General features: G+C 44.8%; 1 protein-coding gene across 10 annotated transcripts in view; it reads right to left on the bottom strand.

The window, feature by feature from the left end:
• Positions 1-23722, bottom strand: part of MCTP2 (multiple C2 and transmembrane domain containing 2) — a 178763-nt gene that overhangs the window by 107337 nt on the left and 47704 nt on the right. For all 10 annotated transcript variants that reach the window (XR_005585626.1, XM_039492368.1, XM_039492369.1 and 7 more), the window contains 2 exons: positions 13336-13398; positions 10952-11060 (listed from right to left, as the gene is read on the bottom strand). Coding sequence is in view for 9 of the 10 variants with exons in the window: in XM_039492368.1 (XP_039348302.1) it covers positions 10952-11060; positions 13336-13398 (172 nt within the window). In the remaining variant the exon portion in view is untranslated. The remainder of the gene's footprint in view (positions 1-10951; positions 11061-13335; positions 13399-23722) is intronic.

Below are 23722 nucleotides of genomic sequence, written 5' to 3' on the forward strand. Positions count from 1 at the left end.
ATAGCAGACCTGGTGTTATTTCAAATGACATATTCATCCTCTAGAGATCGGTTTGCTGGGTATGCAAGCATATTAACAATATCTGTACTTAGAAATACAAGTATCTATCGGTGCCACAATCCTAAGAACTCAAACAAAGAAAACCATACAGTATATATCCGAGATCATTTTAATTGTTGTTTTAGGATATTAAATTCCAAATATTAATATGGAAAAGAAAATGAATGTATTTCTAATAATATTTTGCAGACTTATTTTATAGCCATATAAAACCAAGTGTAATTGTTCAGCAAAGCCATAGAAATAATATGACTACAGTTGTTTACAATAATGACCAAAAGCTATTATAAGATGGATCACTGGTATTTTTGTTTTAAATGAAAAAAATCAACACTCTTATACAGAAATAACAAAAATGGAATAAAGTATCTACTGGGGGAAGCAGGAAAAAAAATGAAAAAGCCTATGTATTTGAAAAGCTATGTGCGTGAATGGTTTAGAAGCAAATGCCTCCTGTAAACTATGAAGGAAAATAAACCCGAACACTTTGCCAGTGAAGAGGTGTGTGGAACATATATAAGCCTAGAAACGAGCCACTGCTTTTAGAAGGAGAATGTGAGTTAACGCCTGATAAAAACAAGGAAGCAGACAAGGGATGTTTTGTAAAATGCACCTTGTAAGCAGCATGCTAGGCATCCTGCAGAAGGTCAGAGCAACCCATGAAGCAATAATTAATGAATATCTGTCTTTTCCTGGAGCAAAAAAGCATCAAGTGGCATTAAAAAGAACATGGAAGTCAAGGCACATGTTCATTAGTGAGGTGGGTAGGGAAAACCATATGAGGACCAAGAGAATAGATGGTAGGAGTGCACCCAGGAAGTAATGAAGAGCATGGTGCAATATTTACCATAAGGGTAAAGTTTGTGTGTGCAGGAAACTGAGCTTTTTCTTGGGCCAATCCAAGGCTGTAGAACTAACACCCATAGAAACTAAGGAACCATCACAATCCTAACCACCTTCCTTCCACGTCAAGTGGAAACCATACTTCTTCAAACTTGCCTTTTGTAACACATTCAGACCATACATCATACACACACACATGCTCGCTGCCGCACGCAGTGTGTACACACAAACCCCACAAATTTACCAAAACAAAACACTACACAATTCTCCCCTGGGGGAAAAGATGAGAGAAAGAACAAACCACATATGACAAGTTACTTATGTTGCTTGATGTGCTACTGGAAGCTGCTCAAACACTATAGTGATGAGGCTGGTATAAGAAGCTATATGGAAGAGAATCTATCTTAGGGTTTTACACTCTGCCCACTACCACAATCTCTGAGCACCTTTTCTATAGCTGTAACTAAGCTCATTGTGGAATTAATAGAGTCTTTGGTGCTTCTTTTTGGGGTAAAAGCCCTGTGTGGGGTAGGAATTTTGGTTAATTAAACTTCATTAATGTACTTTTTGTTTTTTAAGTTGATTTGTTTCAAAGTTTTTGGGTAGACTCAGTTGTCAATGTTGTGAATGTCATTTTTACAGTGAACACACAACATGCTGGTGTGAGCACAGTTAAAGGCTTGGCTACATAGCAAGTTACTGCCCGGCAAGCTGGGGTGTGTAGCCTCACTCTGAGACCTTCACACTGCTGAAGCTCTGTCCTCATGGAACATTACTGCACCGCAAGCTGTAGATTCACCCCCTGACGCACAGTAACTTGACATGTACATAAGCCCTAAGTCTTCCTGCCCGCACAGTTGTTTGCCTTGCTGTAAAGATTGTTAACAAAGGTTCCAGACAGAGCTATTTAGGGTGGCAAATTTTGTGATATGGACATCTGTCTACTGGGAACAACCAACCACAAAGTTATAGCAACTCACCTCTCTGAAACTATGACTACTCTGATAAATGCAAAGGGCATCTGGGAGAAAAGAAATGTTCGTTCCCAAAAGGAATCACTCAGCTTCTTAGGCGCATACACCTACACATGCTTGTGCAGACACCCTGTGATATATTCTAGTGCAGGCTGGTTTCTTTTTAGAAACATCTGTAACTGCAGCATAAAATGTATTGCACTGAGCAGATCTCTGAGAAAGTCTATGGAATGTGAGGGCCTCAAAATCAACTTATGTGACAAGCTTTTTCTTTTTTAAAGCAAACACCATATAACAACTTTTAAATGGCCTTCCCAGGATTCCACAACCGTATTTTCATTTGTTTTGTGTATGCCAGTTTTCCATGGAGTATGTATTAAATATGTGGAGGATGTCAGGTGAAAAACTTTAAAAAGTGGAAGTAATGTTCAGCTGGTGAAAGATGATGAATTGAGGGCCCGGGCGACTGAAGTCCTCTAAGTATACACAAAATAGGCACAATGGAAGCACAAGATTCCCCACTCCACTTGGGTAATGGGACTCTCATCTTTCATTGAAGGGACCACCACTAGAGGTGTGAGGGGAATTCAGTCACCAGGTCCATTCAGCACTTGGCCTCTCTGGAGGGACTGCCAAAGAGACAGCTAATTAGTGTAAACTGTGATGGTGTCTAGCGTGGTTTGGACTCTTGCCCACCTGGAACTCGACTGACACCAACTCAATCCACATAGGGCAGCACAGTCACCTGATCTCATTAGGGTGATGCCTCCCTAACCACATCAATATCACACCAGAAAGGGCGGATAGACTCTAATGATGATAAACTCATTCTATAACATCCAGATTATGTTATTTTTACACATTTTTGACAGCACCTTCCATTTAGAGTATTAATCATTTGGGGTACCTAGCAAACCAAATAGGAAGCCATATTTTCTACAATATAGTGAAACCTCTCTTATGCAGTCACTCCAACGCCCAGGAAATATCAGTTACTTAACGCAGGTGTGGGTCGTTTTTTGGGGGGGGGTTTATTTAGAGGGATAAAAAAGTTGTATTGAAAAAAATCAAGTCTGACCTCCTGCATAATGCAGGAATTACCTAAGAATGCTTTCAGGTGGTTGTCTAAGATGAAGGATTGATTAATAGAGGTGGTACTCAGCATAGGTTTGAGATTTTACGTTTTTCTTCCCAGAGCTGGGTGGACACTGCTTAACATTCTCGTTTTTAGATGAAACCATTCTAGTCAAGTTCTTTCCCCGTGCAAGTCCATTTCTCACGATCATGCAAGTGATTGTGTTTACTGGAATGAGTGTATGTGGGAGGCAAAGTTTCAGAGTTACATGCACAAGCACTTACAGAAACCGAATTTGCAGCTGGCACATCCAGTACTCGTAGCAGAAGTGTTGCATGTTCCGGCGCTCAGGGAAGACAAACAACGCAAGGTGATTTACTTGGCAACCTGTAACTACCCAACATGGCTCAAATTCCAGCTATTTGCAGACTGCTCACAATTAAGCCTTAAAGCAAAATCATTGGGGTAGAAAGTTGCCTAGTAAATCTGAATCATAGATATGAGGAACTAATGATCTGATTGCAGATACCCTGAAAGCAGAGAAAGTCTAAATTTATCAAATACTTTATTTGCTGTGAACTATTCAGCCTAACATTCTAAACTTGCATTCTAAACAATAGTCTTATTTACATGTATGCTGACAAAGTGCTCAATGATATATAAAAAACAGCCCCTTCCACTATAGTCTGGCAATCTGTAATCACATTAATAGCTTGGCACGGGATATCCCAACATTGTGAAGGTATCACAGTATTTTTTAGTTATGGCCCAGTTTAAATAGAAATGCTTTATGTATTCATTTTTTAAAATTTACTTTGTATTGAATGGTGCACCTCAATGGATCTAGTCAAGTGAATCCCAATCAATCCACAAAGTCATGAGATGGGCATGCAAGACTATAGAAATAAACACCTCATGCACGAGTGAATACTCTCCTGCTCTGCCTGGATTTGGGAAAAAGAGGAGAAGCATGTGAGGAAATCAAACAAATAGATCTGAACACTCAATATCTCTCTCTAAAGAGGTGGAAGAAGACTGATCAAACCACGAAATGACAACAGGAAGTTATTAGGGAAACCACAGAGAGAAAGGAAGAGACCCAAAGCAATGTACAGAATGTTAAAACTGTCACAGACGTGTGGAAAAACCACGACTATGTTCACAGGAGACTGGTGTGGAAGAGAGACAGAAAGATGGATTTTGTTACAGCATGTGGCCAGAAAAACAACTAAGCCACTCAGTGTACATCATTTCACAGAAATAAGTTGCAGTGATACACAGCATAATCGCACAGAGTTTCAGGGGAAAAAATACCTTACGTCTCAAAGCCAGCTACTGGCCTCACCCTAACCACAAATACAGAAACTGAACCTCAGCAAGAAGACCTGAGTTTCTGTTTCTTGTTATAGTAGCATATTTGAATGTTTAACGCTTTACCAATTGTCAGTTGAATCCTCAAATAACAGGCGAGAAAGAGACCACTTCATTACAAAAAAGGCACATGTGTGACATCACAGTACTGCTCAGTGACACAATTGCACAGTTGCCCAAAATGACTCAGAAGGCCAGTAGTATGCACAGTCACAACATATCAGCACTGTGAAGGAGCAGAGCATTTCAGGGCCATTAGAATGGCTCAGTTTAACAACACACAGCACTTTGAAAAAGGACTGTAAGAGTAAAACACATCAAAAAGGGATTAACTCACTTCTAATTCCAAGAATATCAGAGCTGAAAGTCTGAGGCTTCATATGAAAGGATCAGAGAGACCACCAAAAAAGTAGTCCACTGTAGAAATCTGAGGGTCAGGCAGCAGTTACAAGGCCAGAGAGAAAAGACATTAAGCTTTTCTGAAACCCAGGAAATTGCAACAGAATGATCTTAACACCCTGGAATCCTGAACAGTTTTCAGCAGCACCCACATTATTTGTAAGTTTGTATATTCCATTAACAAAATGCACTTATGATGATTTCTTACAATTTATCGTACCAAAGTTAAACATTCACAAACATCCATCTACCCCACAATTTAACACATCAACTACTGATGATAAAAACTCCCCAAGACACAAAATTAACCAAACCCCTTGCCACAAAAGCACTTCTACTGGTTAAATAGATAGGACTTGAAACATAACGAGAAAGTCAAAGGGAATCATCACTGCATGAAAGAATAAACCTACGTTTAACAAATGCTTTCAGCAGTAAAAATGTACAGTTTGGCTCAATCCAGTACAGGGACTTGTGCAGATGCACACACTCCAATGTGCAGTTCTTTCATTATAAGAACTAAAAACTGATGGATATAAAGCTACCGTAGGGAGGAGAGACTCAACCTGCATGTGTCATAGTAAGGTGAAGTAAATGATTTGGCCTGACGCCAAACTGCCTTGTGGTGAGAGTCTATGTAGTACTCATAGCCTGATAAGATGCGGTAAGGTCAGTACTTGGTCGATAGACTTCTAGGCCTCAACACAGGCCAGGTTACAGACCTGGCCAAAAGCACTCCAAAAAACTTCATCCTTGTGTCTGTGAATAGCAAGGGGGGTTGTGCAGAATCCAGCTCCATTCTTAAATTGGCTACTACTAAACCATCACCTGTCCCCAACAGGAACAGGTGCATATTAATCAATTAAACAACAGATTGGGCCCTTCCTCTCCTCGCTGTTAGGAGGGAGCGACACTGAGCACAACTCCACAGGCAGAGTAACTGGTGGATGAAAATTTCCCTCCTTCTCCAGGGAATCATCCCCCCCGTCTCCCCGTCCCCAGCAGTTGAGCAAAGAGAGGAAGTAGACACACACCCCATCCCTATTTTCTTCCCCCACTGCTTAACCATTTTGTAGAAAGCAGCAGAATACTGCAGAGCTGGGTCAGATTTCAGCTGATTGGAGAAACTGTTCTCCCTGCACCCAAACACAGCAAGTATAGGGAGGGGGAGGAGGAAGGCAGGGAAAAAAGGCAAAATTGCCAGGAATGGAAGAGTGAGAGAAAAGGTGGGAGAGAAAGCTAAAGGGAGAATGAAGAAGTAAAGAAAGTAAGTGAGGAGGAGCAGAGGATGGGGATGGGGAATAAGAATGAAGAGGGGGAGTTAAAAGAGAATCAGAGGGACTGAGGAAGAAACACAAACCAGAGCAAAAAGGAGAAGAGACCCTGGAATTAGTGCTATGAAGAGAAGGGCGAGAAGGAAATGGAGAACAATTAAAAATAGACTGAGGGAGTAGTATACAGTAGAAGGAAAGAAGAGGAGAAAATGAAGGAAACAGATGAAAGATAATGAAGAAAATCGAATTTGCCCCTGATGTAACTGTGGATTTCACAGTTGTGGATGGCAGTGAAGTTACACTGGAGATGAATTTAGCTAAGTTTCATTAATTAGTACTTAATAGATGGTAAGAATATAGTTGGTGAGTTCTGAGGAAGTGCGATGGCTGGCGAGGAGCAGTGAATCTGTTAAATGCATCTGAAGCTCCCAGCACAGCCATTTCCACTGCCAGCAGGAGGGAAGAAGATCAGCCAGTCTGGGAAGAGCCATGTGAAGAAAAATGTCTATACTCAGTAAGCAGTAGTGGCAATTCTGTGATTGTGGGTGGGGCAATGATAGACTTGCACTATCATTTTAATCGCTATTAGAACAGCTAGTTCAGAAGTGTTGGCAAGTGAGTAGGCGGCATGCTTTCCTCTGTTACTTTTGGACAAAAAACACAGCATAGTGTTAGGAAGGCCTGGGATGCTGGAGGTGATGTCCTTCTGAGGAGATGGGGGAAAAAACAGCAGATCAATCAACTCTGGTATCTTGGCTACACACCAAGACCAGTAATCTTAAATACCACATGCAGATGTGGTTGCCCCATCTCAAAAAAAGATATATTGGAATTGGAAAAAGTTCAGAAACGTGCAACAAAAATGATTACGGGTATGGAACAGCTTCCGTATGAGGAGCGATTAATAAGACTGGGACTTTTCAGCTTGGAAAAGAAACAACTAAGGGGGGATATGATTGAGGTCTATAAAATCATGACTGATGTGGAGAAAGTAAGTAAGGAAGTGTTATTTACTCCTTCTCATAACACAAGAACTAGGGGTCACCAAATGAAATTAATAGGCAGCAGGTTTAAAACAAACAAAAGGAAGCATTTTTTTTCCACACAACGAACACAGTCAACCTGTGGAACACTTTGCCGGAGAATGTTGTGAAAGCCAAGACTATAACAGGGTTGAAAAAAGAACTAGATAAGTTCATGGAGGATGGGTCCATCAATGGCTATTAGCCAGGATGGGCAGGGATGGTGTCAGTAGCCTCTGTTTGCCAGAAGTTGGGAATGAGCGACGGGGAATAGATCACTTGATGATTACCGGTTCTGTTCATTCCCTCTGGGGCACGTGGCATTAGCCACTGTCAGAAGACAGGATACTGGGCTCGATGGACCTTTGGTCTGAGCCAGTCTGACCATTCTTATGTCCTTAACTTCATCTGTCCCCTGGAGTATCAACCAATTAACATGTTCTTCTTCATTTCTTGCCCTAACCTTTTTCTGCAGCACTCGTGTACACTGTTAACTGTACCACTTCTGGAGTGGAATGCAATTGGAGGGACTGAGCAGGTTAATCAGTTAATATTTCTAAAGTGCTTGGTGTTCCACCATGGAAGAGATCTAGGGAAGTGCCCAGCACTGTACTATAATTTCATTCTTCCTGAAGTGTATTGCAGCATTTAAAATGACCACAAGAGGGCACCACTAACACAGTTATTCATGTCTAGATATAACATATTCTATCACAGTCCATGCCATATTTATCTATTTAAAGAGCTTGTGGATGATCAGTCTGTAAATAAAGATCATAGGGTTGTTTCCCCATGTAGTTGTACTGTGCATCTTGAATCATGTTTCCCCAATATGAACAAAAATTAACAAATTAAAGTGGTGATCAGTCAAAGAATACTGTTACCAAAATAGACCTAGGCTGACAAATAACTTTTTATTTAAAATTTATTAGTGTTTGTGAGCTCCAGGCCAATGGGGGCTGCGGGAAGCGGTGCGGGACAAGTGATTTGCTGGTCGCAGCTTCCCACAACCCCCATTGGCCTGGAGCAGTGAACCGCGGCCAGTGGGAGCTGCGATCGGCCGAACCTGCAGACCCGGCAGGTAAACAAACCGGCCCGGCCCGCCAGGGGCTTTCCCTGAACAAGCGGCGGCCCCAGTTTGAGAACCATTGCCTTAGTGGTACAGTGATACTGGGTATTCTTAACATATGAATGCCTCTGACATACTCTCCACCATGACTGCTATACAGCACAACATTGCTGCAGTTTGCCAAATGATGCTGATCTGCACTTTTTTAGTAAGTTAAGAGCATTTTCAGGCCAACAAACAATGTAAAATCCCAATGAAATGCACCAACCCTGCTTACGAGAGTCCCAGAAGACCTAGAGAACCAAAATACTTATTTGCTCATAGCAAATATGCCACCACATGAGTAAAGCAGCTAGAGTTGTGGGTTTTAAACCCATCTGATGGCTGTGTTTAACAGCACTGCTTGGTTAGCTGGGTAGGTTTCTTGTTCGCAAACTTTTCAGGAGCATCAGTTGGCACTCTCAAAGCTTCACATTTTCAGGAGGTCTCTTAGAAGCGAAACCCCCAGTGATCTATGGGCAGATACGAACCAGGTAACTCTATCCAGAACTACCTATCTACGCACATGCAAATAAGCTATTCCACATTCACAGGGAGATAACTTGAAATCTTTGCCAGAGCAATCAGAAAAGCCTGGGGAGTAATAAATACATTGAAATCTTTTTAAGCTCCCTCATCCATCCCAATATAACCAAACTGGCTGAAGTTTATTATATTGGTTTTTTTAGACATATAATGATTTCACATTCAGACTGATCCATTTCCTAAGTGGACATTTTCAGGTGCCCAGTAACTTACACTGTATTCTTTGCCAATAAAAGCGGAATGACCCTGAATATTTACTCTGTCTAATTTAATAGGTTGCCTTCTTTTACCTAGACAGAAGCATATACGTACAGCATGGGGCGGCGCAACCCATCTTCTAGGTAAAAAAGGCCAGTGGGAGCACATCAGAAAATACACCATGCCATACACTGGCTCCTTATCAATTACTAGAGCTCCACCAGGATCTTAGAGTAGGTCATAGCTATTTCAGGGGCTGCCTCTTTGCAACTCCGATGACATAGTGTCCTACCAAGACTTTATGGGCTGACAGATCCACAGTCAGACTTTCAGTGGCAGGGCACTCTTGGCGTCAGGCCTTTATCTGTTAAATTCCCCTATTGCTGGAGGGTAGGATGAGCCCAGGACTTTCCACCTTTAACAATACGTTGCAAAACCTCTCTCTTACCCCAACACTGATGGCTGCAGATTAGTCCAACTAAGTTTCTCACGAAGAAAAATCCACGAGTCAAAAAGCATCATAATGGCAAAAGTCTGAGCATAACTCTGCTTTTAAAGTCGAGGGTTTGTGTATAGATATTATAGCAATGCCAGACTGGCAGACACCCAAGTTTTGTACTTCTCTGTATGCAGGAGGAATTTTAGTGGATTGCACATCTCCCCAGGCACGCCCTCTCTAAACAAGTTGAGGATTTGGTATACAACATGACAGCAAACCAACAAAATCCATCTTGCCCTGGATCGTCTTTGTGTTGTCAGGTTACACTGAGCCGAGTTGTGCAATGCCTCACTAAGCCACAGCAAACACAATGTGAGATAGAGTGCCTTCTTGGGAAACATTCCTCTGCCCAAGCTGCTCACTTGTAGCAAGAACCATCCACAGAACCATCCAGCAGCAAGACTTGTTCTGACACATATGGTTTCTACTGAACATGGTGACATGCTGCACTGTCAGAAAACACTTCAACAAAAAGCAGTTCTGTTTAAAAGGTAAAGGATTTAGACTACATAACATTTATTTATTAATATCTTCAGAATGTTAGGAGCTGGCCAGAGAAAGATAACAATCCCTGGCAAGGAGCTTGCCCTCTGCCTAGGACAGTAAAATATAGTGTAGAAAAAATAATGTATCTAGTAATCAGAAAGGAGCCCAATAACAAGCTAGGGCCCATAATAAGAAAGTGAATAAATCTGTAAAACAGGTCCATGCTTATCCTGTTACTCATGTATACTTTGTGTCTTATTTGTTTCAGTTTCAAGACAGAAAGTGCTTATATGTTTGCAATGGAAAAGTATTCAGAGTTTTCTCCATGGACAGAGTGTTTTAATTAATACTAATGATTATATTTCTGGAGAGGCACGTCTAACTTCTTAAAGGAAATGCTCCTGCATACAGTCAATGACTATGTGCTACTCTCTCAAGCCAGCAGAGACCCAAATGGCAAACACTTAATATTTGAATAATGTCCCACTGATTAACTCATTTCCTCAATGTCTTTCTGACCTTCCTTTCACAAAGCCATAAAGCATACACCCCAGGTCTTATTAAGTGAAACTACATAATCTCTACCCTCAGAAGTGAACCCTCAAGTTCTGAGATCTTTACTAACTTCCTCCCTATAAAACACACATTTCAGACACTGTCCTTGAAGTTACAAAACTGTTTGTCTTCCCCTGCACTACCACCCACTGGATTTCAAAACATCCTTTGGTTTCCTTTAAGTAAACTAGAATTGAACTGGGTCTTTTGCCAGGAGTAGGAGGAAAGCATGAGCTTTACAACGTCACATTGCAAAGTATGTAATTCTCACACCTGGGAAAAGCAGCAATATATATCTGCCCATCCCCTCCCTTGTGTACCTAGGGTGATTATATGGCAGGAAATTTCGCATTCTGACTGGCAGACAGAAGTAGTGCCTGATTCTCCTCTGATTGACACCAGAGTAAGTGAGAAGCCAATTGAGTTAGACTGGTGTGAAAAGAAGTGAAGGGAGAATCAGGCCCATAGCTTGTTCTTGTTTGTTTGTTTGTTTGTTTGTTAAAAAGAGAGTTATCTGCTGTACATCAAAAGGCAGACTCACCGCAGCGATCCCGAATGACCAGGTTCCGGCCTTCTTTCAGGTGTATTGTCAGTAGGTAAGCAAAGGGGCTGGGCAAGCTGCTCAAACAGTCATTTCCTTCCTCAAGAGCCTGTGGCAAGGCAAAGAAGTCAGTCGTCAGTTTCACCATCTATACAGCTCAGCTCACACACAAAAACATGCTTTCTGTTTCTGGAGTGACTTGAAATTCACAGGCCTCATTTCCTCTCCCTATGCAAGGGGGAATCCGGGTTACGCAGGTCTTGGCACGTGCACACGCACTCACACACACACACGCACGCACAAAAGCTGACTTTCAAAGGGTTTGTTTTAAAGTCTGTGTCAGAATTACCTATTTTCTTCATTTAAATCATAACTAGAGCTGGTCAGGCATTTCCAAGAAAACAGAGCTTTGTCGGAAAACGCTGATTCGGCTAACCCGAAATTATTTTCCGGAAACATCTTGAGTTTGATGAACTTGTATCAAATCAGAGGCAGAGTTCCAAAAGAAACCTGTCTGGTTTCCCGGCAGCCATCTGAGGACCTTGAGGCTTCTAGTGTCCACAGCTCCAAAGCAGCCCTGGCCATGCAGACTGCCTCAGCAGCAGAGCAATTATTTCTTGTCAATTTCAGACAGTAGCTGCCTTGGTCTGGGAGCATAATTCATTTTGAAACAACATGTTTCTGAGCTTCCGAACCCAAATTCTTTTGGAATTTCTGGTCTGCAGGAAATTTTGAAATACTGGAAATGCCTATGAACTAGAAATCCTGAATTTCAGCCAGCTTTAGCAGTACTCATAACAAACACATAATACAAATAATGATAATCAGAACATCACCACACACATTCACAAGAGATAGAAAAGGGGTAATATAAGGGATGGGCCATACGTGAGAATGACAAATAATACTGCAGATATGCATTGTACGCTGGTTATTTCTATTAAGATTTCCAAATTGGAGTAACATAAAAGTTTGTTCTTTTCCTGCTACTTTCTTGTACATTTTACATTCATCTCCACTCAGATATGTTCATTTCCAATGTATAACATTTCTCTGGACAACTTTCATAAAGATATCTAATATTTTACAGTCCTTCCCTATGTGTTTGTGCAGCATTTATCACAATGGGGCCCTGATCTTGGTTGGGAACTCCAGCTGTTGCCAATAATATAAACCAGTTTTTTCCAAATTTAGAACGCCGCAGCTTGTGTAGGGAAAGCCCCCGGCAGGCTGGGCCAGTTTGTTTACCTGCCCCGTCCGCGGGTCTGGCTGATCACGGCTCCCACTGGCCGTGGTTCGCTGCTCCAGGCCAATGGGAGCTGCTGGAAGTGGCGCGGGCCGGGGGACGTACTGGCCACCTCTTCCAGCAGCTCCCATTGGCCCGGAGCAGCGAACCACGGCCAGTGGGAGCTGCTATTGGCCGGGCCTGCAGATGCGGCAGGTAAGCAAACCGGCCCGGCCGGCTGGGGGCTCTCTCTACACAAGCGGTGTCCTAAGTTTGGGAAACACTGATATAAACCATTATCATCATCCCGGCTGCATCTTCCGTTAAAACATCTGATTTATATCACTATTATGGAGGAGGATAATGGAGTTCAGGATGTTAATGATAAAAGTCCCAAAGTTGGATCCAAATTTTGCAAATACACATTAACAATGTACGTTAACAACATCTTTTTAACATGGCCAGCATGTGTCATAACCTAGTCTGATTTAGACCAATGGTTCTCAAAGCTGGTCCGCTGCTTGTTCAGGGAAAGCCCCTGGCGGGCTGGACTGGTTTGTTTACCTGGTGTGTCCGCAGGTTCAGCTGATCGCAGCTCCCAGTGGCTGCGGTTCGCTGCTCCATGCCAATGGGGGCTGCGGGAAGCGGCGCAGGCCAAGGGATGTACTGGCTGCTGCTTCCTGGAGCCCCCATTGGCCTGGAGCAGTGAACCGCAGCCAGTCGGAGCCGCAATCGGCCGGACCTGCGGACGCGGCAGGTAAACAAACCAGCCCGGCCCGCCAGGGGCTTTCCCTACACAAGTGGCATCCCAAATTTGGGAAACACTGCTCTAAGCAATACAGTTGGAAGGCTCTTTTGTATCCAACCCTTTCTTTTGAAAGGTATTTGAAAAATGTGGCAGCTTGTATGTGAAATCTCATTTGAAAATGGTGTTGTTTTCTAGAGTACCTTAGTTCTTTTGACATGTGATTGTCTCACACCACTTCCCCTCACCCACACACCAAAAAGACAAACAAAACAAAATATTTTAAGGAAGTTGAAGATTCAGGTGTACAGTATTCCCAGTATCTGTAAGGAGCTGAACCCAAATCTAAATTTAACCCCCATTTTCCCAGATAGTCTGCTCAGGAGTCAAAACATTTCAAACACATAAACTTACAATTTCTTCATCAAAAAGTTGAGAGGACATTGAAGATTCCAGATCTATCCCTTCACATGGATGCTGTTAAAAATAAAATTTAAAAAGATCATCAAATAAGCAAAAGAAATATTGGGATTCCCCTCACCTAACACAACAAATATTCTCAGGTCTTAATACTCCATGCAATATGCATCAAACATATAGAGGCCCTTAAAACTAAACAGCTCTCTGCCTTTTCAGGAGTGGGAGGAGGCAGACAGTAAACCAAAAATCTAAACAACTATGCATGCTTAAATGTAGCATTAAAAACAGGTTGACAAATTAGTGTTTCTGCGAAAGGGTCTGTAAAATAAATCTTCATTGGCATGGAGGCAGGGTTTGGAAAGGTGAGCCAATTTCAAGTGTGAGGTTCATAGTACAGATATCCTTTGCACAAAGCATTCATTTGGGCCCTGAACATGGGAAGGGCTGAATTACCCCTAACTTCCTGTCGGTGCCAGTAGGAGATGAAGGCACTCAGACACTTGAAAGACCCTCACTGTGTACTGCTCTCCCATTTTACCACAAACTCTGCTTATAAGGCCTCATCCACACATAAAAGTTGTACCACTTTAGCTATACTGGTATAGTTAAAGTGGTACAACCCTTCTAATATGAACCCAGTTATACGGGTATTTATACCAGCATAGCTTATTCCCAAGTAGGAAGAGGTATAATACAAGACACCTTTACACTGATATAACTGCATCCACACTAGTGGCTGCATCAGAATAACTATAATTGACAGACCTGCATCGGCACTAGCTGTGTGTGGATCAGGCCTAACACAACCATGATGCAAACATGTTACATGGTATACTGCTATCTTCACTCTCTGGTGGCTGGGCCACACAAAAAAGAAGAGCCTTCTAGTTCTTCCAGAGATTGGAATTATCCCGTTTGCTCAGATGGTAGAGGACCATGCTTTCAGTGATGAATATTCCTGGTTAAAACCCTGCTGATGGCCGGGGTGGGGGGGAGTGGAGGGGTGGAGAGAGACTGAGGAATTGTTACACTTCCACAATTTAGTGAATTACCACTTTGCATTCCAACACTGTGCTAGCGATGCTATACGTATGGATGATAAGACTTTGTCTGTCACAGTCCCCATTCCAGGTGCTTAAAAAAAAGAGCAGGAGCAACAGCATACTAGAGATAAGGAGTAGGGAAATGACACTTCAGGTTGAAATTTCTAATTCACCTTCTCAATCCAAAGGCACAGTTTTTTTAATGGGGAAATCTTTGTAATATTTCATTGTGTATTTTAGCTTGGAGATCTCTAAGTCTGGGGAGAGGAAAAGAAGAAATCAAATTAAAATCTTAGAAATTCAAATAACTCCGCCATTTAAATTTTAAAACTTCAAACCTGGTATGTGATGTACATCAGTGGTTCTCAAACTAGGGCCGCTGCTCATTCAGGGGAAGCCCCTGGTGAGCCGGGACGGTTTGCTTCCCTGCTGCGTCTGCAGGTTTGGATGATCGCAGCTCCCAGTGGCTGCAGTTCGCCACTCCAGGACAATGTGGGCTGTGGGAAGCAGCGGCCAGTACGTCCCTCCGCCCGCGCCGCATCCCGCAGCTCCCATTGGTCTGGAGCAGCGAACCACGGCCACTGGGAACTGCGATTGGCCGAACCTGCGACGCAGCAGGTAAACAAACCGGCTCAGCCCGCATGGGGCTTTCCCTGAACAAGCGGCAGCCCTAGTTTGAGAACCACTGATGTACATAACTCTTCATGAGGGAAACATGTTTTACCAAGCTAAAAAAGATTGACTGAGACAAAGTTTGTCAAGGAGATGGTGGGAAGAGGGGGAAGGAAACACGTTCTGTGCCATTTTCTATAATAATTGAAAAAAATGCTGCCTGGCCCTTCTGTGCATATGGGAAAAGAGGTGGCACGGGCGGGAGGCCAGGGTGCAACTTCTGCAGCCAAAGCTCGACTCCTCCAAACCCTCGAGTTTGCATCTGCAGGTGTTTAATGGGCAAGTCGACACTGCACAAATCTTACGGCTGCGTGTAGAGCACTTACCTGTGCTTGGGGGTGTGCAGTATATAAATAGCACCCTGGAGTATATACCTTACACAGCTCTCTGTGTACCCAAGCAGTACCTCCCCCGTCTACACTGCTGTTTTGGAGTGCTATTTGAGCCTGCTTATGGAGCCTTTCCCTGCTGCCTCCTCCCTGCCAGAGACTTTCCCAGCAGCCACATGTAGCTACACATGGCAATGTGGACGCAGCCTGCTTTCACTGAGGCAGGTAGCTACATGTACCTTACATGCCACTGCCAGTGGTGTGCAGTGTAGACACACCTTATGAGTACTCCATGCAGGGGTGCTGGAACAGGGGGGGCCACGGACCGCTGGCCCCATCACTTTTTACCAGCCATAAGGGCGAGTGCTGGGGGGAGTGGGGCCTTGGGGAAAAAGGCAATCAGGGGCAGGGACTTGGGAAGAAGGGCCTCAGGGGAAGGGGCAGTGTAGGGTCAGGGCCTTGGGGGGGAAGGGGCAGTGTGGGGGAGGGGCCATAGTTCAGGCACCGGTGGGGCCCCCACACACACTTTTAGGGGACTTCCACTGTTTCTGACTCCATGCATCGAGCCAAGGATGGGCTATCTGTAGGGCTAAAAGTGGACATCTGGGTCAGGACACCCCTGATAACACTATGGCCACTGGTACAGGTCCCTGCTCAGATTTCTTCTGCTCTTAGGAGGCATAACATGAGAGGGCAGCTGTACTGGTTTCACACAGGATGATCACATTGGTCAGAATTTCAGCACAGAATAATGCCAAGAAGGATGATATCCCTCTCCCAAACACTCACTGACACACACGGCCCAGAATTCTCTCTCTCTCACCACACAGAGCCCAGAAATCAATCCTCAAGTGCTGTCATCATTATTTATTATTTGCATGGTGATGGAGCATAGAGGCACGATCAGGGCCCTGTTGTGTTAAGCACTGTACAAACATAACAAAAAGGCTAGCTCCTGCCCCAGGCGCCTTTCAGTCAGACAGACATTGATACACTGAATAAATGCAAATATATTTATACTTCAAAACTTAATCACTCCATTTTTCTTTTTTAATTTTCAAAAAATAAATTGCATTTAAAAAAAAACTACATTAATGCCACATTACAACTGACATTTTATCCATATAATAGGCAGGAAATGTGAAGTTATGGTTCCCCCAGTAACCATAACTTGGCCACATTGCAAACACACATTAAACTCAGCAAAATTATCATCAGATAATGGAACAGAAGAGGCTCCCTGCACGAAAGGGCTGAGTTACAGTTGCTTGGGGACCTTTAACTTTGCGTTTCCTGACTAGCGTGCATAAAATCTCAATTGTGTTGCCTTAAACCAGTGGTTCTCACACTGGGGGCCCGGGTGGGCCAAGCCGGTTTGTTTACCTGCCGGGTCCGCAGGTTCAGCTGATCGCGGCTCCCACTGGCTGCGGTTCGCTGCTCCAGGCCAATGGGAGCTGCGGGAAGTGGCGGCAGACAAGGGATTTGCTGGCTGCTGCTTCCCGCAGCCCCCATTGGCCTAGAGAGGCGAACCATCGGCCGAACCTGAGGACCTGGCAGGTTAACAGAAATGGGGAAAATATCATGAACATTTTCATATTTTGTTTACATTTTTGGTCCAAATTTCATTCGGTCAGACTGTCCCACAATAGTAGATCTGCAAAGACTGATTCTGATCTGATCAACAGTGAAGCCAGGAGAAACTTCTTTGAAGTCAGTGGAGTTACACCAGGGTAAGAGAGACTCAGGTTCACAGTATTAAGAATCCAGGTTTTTTATTTATTTTTTTCAAAGATTTAGACTGAAAGTCTAAATGGAATCAAGGGGAATTTTGCCCAAATAAGGTTTGCAGAATTTGACCTCCCAGGGCCGCCGACGGGGGCGAAGGGGGAAATTGCCCAGGGGCCTGGGCGATTTAAAAGGGCCCAGGGGGTCCCGGCCATTTTAACTCGCCCGGGTGGGCCGCAGGGCTCCTAGGTGCGCGTGGGGTGGTACTGGCAGCAGCGAAGGCAGCCTGGAGGGCATGTGGAATTCCTGCCCGTGCCAGAAGAGCGCCCCCAGCAGCGCAACCAGCAGCAGCTCAAGCCCATTGACTGTTCTGCCCCGGAGCCCGGAATGGCTGTCGGTGGGCTTGTGACCTCCTATACCTGGACTGTAAAATTAGCATCATTCACATAGCTAATATTTCCTGGTTGGTCACTTTGTAAACCAGAACATAAAGCACTGTCCAATTCCTGCTCAAAGGAAAGAAGAGATTTTCCCTCTATCATTGTTATTTGTATTCTGGTAGTATCCAGAGGCCCTAGTCAGGACTGAAATCCTATTGTGCTTGTTTCTGTATAGACATACAGCAAGACAGTCCCTATCCCCAAAAAGCTTACAATCTCCATCTTCTCTAACCTTATCTGGAGGGATGGTTGAGATACAAGAAGGCAATGGGATAGGACCCCGGTCGTTAGCAACCTACTGTAAAGTTGTTACTAGTTATGACTTGGTGGTCTTAGTCCATTTTACCATGGACAAGTATCTACGTCCCAAAATAAACCCCAACAACTGGCATTAATTGGCACCCTTGTGGGTATCTCAGCAGAGAGGCCAGGAACTAAATGAGTTATTAAACTCAAGCTACTCTTTCATCCTCAGAGGTTGTGCCTCCAAATCAGAGTCGAGGCACACTGGTGTGTGCAGGAAGGTTATATGGCTGCTGCCTGTGATGTACCTGTTCTGTGAATAAACCGGACTTCCATCTTTAGGGTTGTCAAACTGCCACCTTTCTCAAGTATATAATGGGGATAACCCCATTTCAGCGGGCACCTAATAAATGTGATCACTCATCAAAGCCTATCTTTCTTGCACTAGGCCAAATTCTGCTGTCATTTAAACTGGTGTAAATCCAGAGTCACTCCACTGCAGTCCCTGAAATAACTACAATTTGCAATGGAGTGAATGACAGCAGGATGGAGCCCAGTATTTTGTTTCATTTACCATTTTAAATAAGCTAAAAAAATAAGACATACAAAGGAAAGAAACACTTCTGTGATCCATTCACTGGTAAATATTGGGTGCCCAAAATGCAAGGATAAAAATATTCATTATATAGTATGGAAAACTTAAAAAGGCACTTTAGCCCAGCAGTAGGCTCTACTGACATCTATTTAAAAGGGTAAGACATAACACAGAGAACCACCACCAGATAGTGACAATAGATGGCTAGCCCCCAAGCAAAAGAAAATTCACACTGAAGAATCATCCATTCTCCCCCAAATATCACCTCTCTGACAACATTTCTGTTTTCAAAAGCCACAGAGAAAAGAGGAGCCTTGTAAGGTCTTCTGAAGGTCACTAAGACGGGGGAGCAAATTCCAAAGCAGAGGGGTACTCCAGTTGCATCTTAAAGACTAAGATTAGTTAAGGTTAAGTTTTTTCTGCAGCTGATCCTAATATAAATAGTATTGGAGACTGTGTGTTCTGAATACCCAGCACAGTAGTTTAGAGCAGTGGCTAATCTTTAACATGGTGTAAAACCACAATCACACATTCAAATTCTATACCACACGGAACTCGGGTTGTAGCAGGACGTGTGCTGACTGAAGTAAAATAAGGAAATGGGTAGATGATACACAACACAGCCAAGCACTTTAGAAAAATATTGCTGGCTGGTTCAGAAGGTCTGACTTCCTCCCGAATCCTCTGGTTCTGTGATCAGTGAGATGAAGCTCTGTGGTTACCAAAAGAATGTTGAAAACTTTTAGAGCAGGGGTGGGGAACATATGGCCCACGGGCTGGATCCAGCTCTTTGCTTAATTTCATCTTGCCCACGGAGCGGGGTCAGGGGCTCACCCTGCTCTGCCCGGCACTCCAGCCAGGGAGCGGGGTCGAGGCCACTGGCAAGCCCCCACGCGCCCTGACCCCCTTCCCCAGCAGACAGAGATGGGGGGGGTTGGCGCAGTTAGGGGCATCATTTTTCCAGGGTCCCCCAACTGGCTGGGGCTTGTGAGCATGCTCCCTTGACCCAGTGGCTAATCTGACACTGGGAGGGGGATGGGCGGGCGAGCGAGAGGGCGGCCCAGCAGTGACAGAGAATGCTCAAAAAAGGTAGGCCTGCCGCTTGGGGAGCCAGGCCCGGTGTGGGGCGGTGGGGTGGGAGCCATTGCCGCTGGAGAGTGGCGTCTCCTCTCGGAGCTGGTGAGCACCTGGGGCCCGAGGAGCCATTGCCCAGAATGTCCATCGCCCCCCACAAGGTCAGCTGGAAGGGATGGGTGGGAGGCGGCCCCAAACCCTCCTCCCCATCCCCACCCTGCCCCCTGTCATTTCCCACCCATCCGAAGTCGGGGCCCACCCAAGTGTCCTGTCCAGGGAGAGGACGTCCCCTCTCGGTCGAGTTCTGGGGAGGAACCCTCTCCCGCGCTCCCAGGGATCTTGCACTTGGTTCTGCCCTCCCACCCCCCCAGAAATATACGGACAAACTGGGGTGGGGGGCGGGATTCAGAGAAGACCACACGACAGCACCAGAGGATGGTAGGGCTGATTTATGGTGAGAACCGCATCACAGCATCTGATCCAAAGACCGGGGTAGTCCTCTGGCCACGTCTGACTCACCCGGGGCATCATTTCAGATTTTGGGGGGCTGGGAGGAATCCAATCCCCTGCTCAAAGCAGGACCAACACCAACTAAATAAATCATCCCAACCAAGGCTTTGTCAAGCCAGGCCTTAAAAACCTCTAAGGAAGGAGATTCCAACACCTCCCTAGGTAACCCATTCCACTGATTCACCACCCTCCTAGTGAAAGTGTTTCCTAATATCTAACCTAGACCTCCCCCACTGCAACTTGAGACCATTACTCCTTGTTCTGTCATCTGCCACCACTGAGAACAGCCGAGCTCCATCCTCTTTGGAACCCCCCTTCAGGTAGTTGAAGGCTGCTATCAAATCCTCCCTCACTCTTCTCTTCTGCAGACTAAATAACCCCAGTTCCCTCAGCCTCTCCTCGTAAGTCATGTGGCCCCAGCCCCCTAATCATTTTTGTTGCCCTCCGCTGGACTCTCTCCAATTTGTCCACATCCCTTCTGTAGTGGGGGGACCAAAACTGGACACAGTACTCCAGGTGTGGCCTCACCAGTGCCGAATAGAGGGGAATAATCACTTCCCTCAATCTATTGGCAATGCTAATACAGCCCAATATGCTGTTGGCCTTCTTGGCAACGAGGGCACACTGCTGACTCATATCCAGCTTCTCGTCCACTGTAATCCCCAGGTCCTTTTCTGCAGAACTTCTGACTAGCCAGTCAGTCCCCAGCCTGTAGCGGTACCTGGGATTCTTCCTTCCTAAGTGCAGAACTCTGCATTTGTCCTTGTTGAACCTCATCAGATTTCTTTTGGCCCAATCCTCCAATTTGTCTAAGTCACTCTGGACCCTATTCCTATCCCCCAGTGTATCTTTCTCTTTTATTAAGAAGGGGAATGTATTTTTCTAATCATTTTGGCATTTATGTTTACTGATCACAATCATGTATGTGACTCACTAATATTTGACTCCTTAATTGCTATTGGTATCATAGTTGGAACTACATTTATTTTCATGCCAATTGTAAGTTATTTTACAGATATAACTAAAAATACATTTGAAAATAAGCAAATTTCATCTGTCCAGTGTCTAAAGTTGTGTGTTTAGCTAATGGTTTTTTAAACTGGCACTGCTAAAATTAGTACAAGCAAAAGTTACATTCTAGGAGGATACTATTGATTGTACTACTTTAAATAATGAATGACAAAGCACAATCTGATAATGATATTTACTCCAGCCAGGACAGGTTAAGCATTTTAGAACTCACTATTCAGTTATAACGGTAACTATATCCCTCATGTATATCAGCTTAAGTCATTACAACTTTATAGTGCAATTATAAAATGTCTCAGTTATACCATTTCCCCAACTTTTCCAATGTAAACCAACCCTAAATTGTGATATCTACATCAGGGAAAATCAGGGACTTTGTCACTCTTCGGGATTGTGGGACTGGATGTTTCTGCTAGAATGAACAGCAGTGAAACAGTTAACAATACAGTTATTTACAATAAATGGGGTAGTTCTCACCTCTCCAAGCTATTATTTAACAGACAGATTTCAGGAACACAACACTGCACTGGTTTAGTACGTGTCTTACACTTGAAAACTTATCTCTGCAATCATAAGGAATAGATTTATTTTTTTGTTTGTTTTCAATTGAAAGCTTAAGTTCTGGAGAACATTTCTGTGGCCTGGGTTGGATTCTGTGGCTGCAGAACATTTAGCGCCCTGGCAATGGATTGGGAACAGCTCTAAGGAACTGCCACAATGTCAGCTACAATGATTTTTAACTGCAAGCTTGGCAACCATTTGGATGGGGGCTAAACCACATTCTAGACTAAACTCCTAACTAGACCAGGTCACTACCAAGGCTAGAGCAGTAGACCAGATTCACTCCAGGGTACAATGGGATGGCAACAAAGCCCCAGGAGTGGGATACACCAAAAAGGGGCAAGTGGGATGGCAGGAGGAACAGCTTTTTTTGTAGGTGAATACAGGAGACTTGAGGGTGGGGGTTCATGGAGGTGTGTTTTACACACCTCAGCTTGTGTCAATATGGCCCTCAGTTTTGAAACATGAGCCACTACACTAGCTTGCTCAAATGAGATTGGAGGCACCCGTTTGGCAAGACGCAGATATGCCCCTGGTTTCGTCGCTCTACTTGAAGCTCACTGTGGACAGCAAATATCATTTTGTCTCCAAAGAAAGCAGAGTGTAAATGGTGCAGGGGGACAGCAATGGAATAGGCCAGTAAGTCGTAGTAATGACACATTTTGTAAAGAGACACACGTGGCTATAAAACGCTTCCCTGGTGTCTATACAGCGACTAACCAAATTAATGGATTTGGACGTGTACAAGGAAATGGGACTATTCAGTACCTCATCCATAAAGAGGTGGTCAAGAGCAGCAAGATCTTGTGGGGAGGGGAGGAGTTTCCAGCCCTGTTACCGAAAAGGGCAGGCTGTACAGCAATGACAGCGTGGACAGGTACTGCAGAGCGCTAGGGGGCGATGGAGAGCATCAGAACCGTCTGAGGTCATCCTTAGCGGAAACAGCAGTTTAGGTATCACAGTTAAGTGATGGTGCAGAGGATGAAACCAGGTCAGAGACTTCTAGGCCCCAGTTCTTGGGTCCAGGGAAATGGCGTCTGGAGCAGGACTGGGAGGTGGGAGGAAGGTGGCTGTATGTTATCTTCGGACCCCATTGAGACTTAGGGCTGCTGCAGAGGAGTGAGTTTGGTCCCCAGCATAAGAATGGGCTGCTCTAAGTTAGACTGGCAGGTATTGTCCAAGGCAGGGATCAGCAACCTTTGGCACACAGCCTGCCAGGGTAAGCTCCCTGGCGGCTGGGCCGGCTTGTTTACCTGCAGGTTCGGCCGATCACGGCTTCCACTGGCCGCGGTTCACCGTCCCAGGCCAATGGGAGCTGAGGGATGTGCTGGCCACCGCTTCCTTCAGCCTCAATTGGCCTGGAGCGGTGAACTAGGGCCAGTGGGAGCCACGATCGGCTAAACCTGCGGACACAGCAGGTAAACAAACCGGCCCGGCCCGCCAGGGTCTTTCCCTGGAGGGTCGCATGCCAAAGGTTGCCAATCCCTGGTCCAATGAGTCACTACACCAGCCAAGGATCAGTCAGAAGGCAGCTATTCTCCTCAGACATGCCCTTGATGCTGGATGCTGAGAGGTGATGTTGCACAGACCAGAGCTGTAAGAGTCCTCAGTGGTCCGGTTAGGTCAGCTTTACGACCACTTTGTACTGCCAGGGTGGTACAAGGGAACCCCAGCGGGGGCCAAGCTCTGGACCAACATGTACAACGCCTGAAATGAAGATGTAACAAGGACACTTTGGAGTTAGAAAAGGGGCGCTGAGAATTGTTTCATGCAATGGCAAGTAGGGAGTCAGAAAAGGTATCCTGGAGTCAGTGTGGTGCAGTCCAAGGAAGAGTATTTCCTGATCAAGATGGATGGATGGACAGACAGACAGACTGTACAAATAAAATGAGTTGCTGTAAGAAACCGGAACAGGTGAGAATTCAAAGAGAAAGGGAAAAGGCATGTTTGATTTTGTGACTACTCCCCATTGCAACAATTCCCCCTTTATAATATAACCCACTGGTTCTCAAACTGGGGCTGCCGCTTGTGTAGGGAAAGCCCCTGGCGGGCAGGGCCAGTTTCTTTACCTGCCGGGTCCACAGGTTCGGCCGATCGCAGCTCCCACTGGCCACGGTTCGCCACTCCAGGCTGCAGGAAGCTGCGGCCAGCAAATCCCTT

Source organism: Mauremys reevesii, linkage group 10, assembly GCF_016161935.1.
Source record: "Mauremys reevesii isolate NIE-2019 linkage group 10, ASM1616193v1, whole genome shotgun sequence".
Lineage (NCBI taxonomy): Eukaryota > Metazoa > Chordata > Testudines > Geoemydidae > Mauremys > Mauremys reevesii.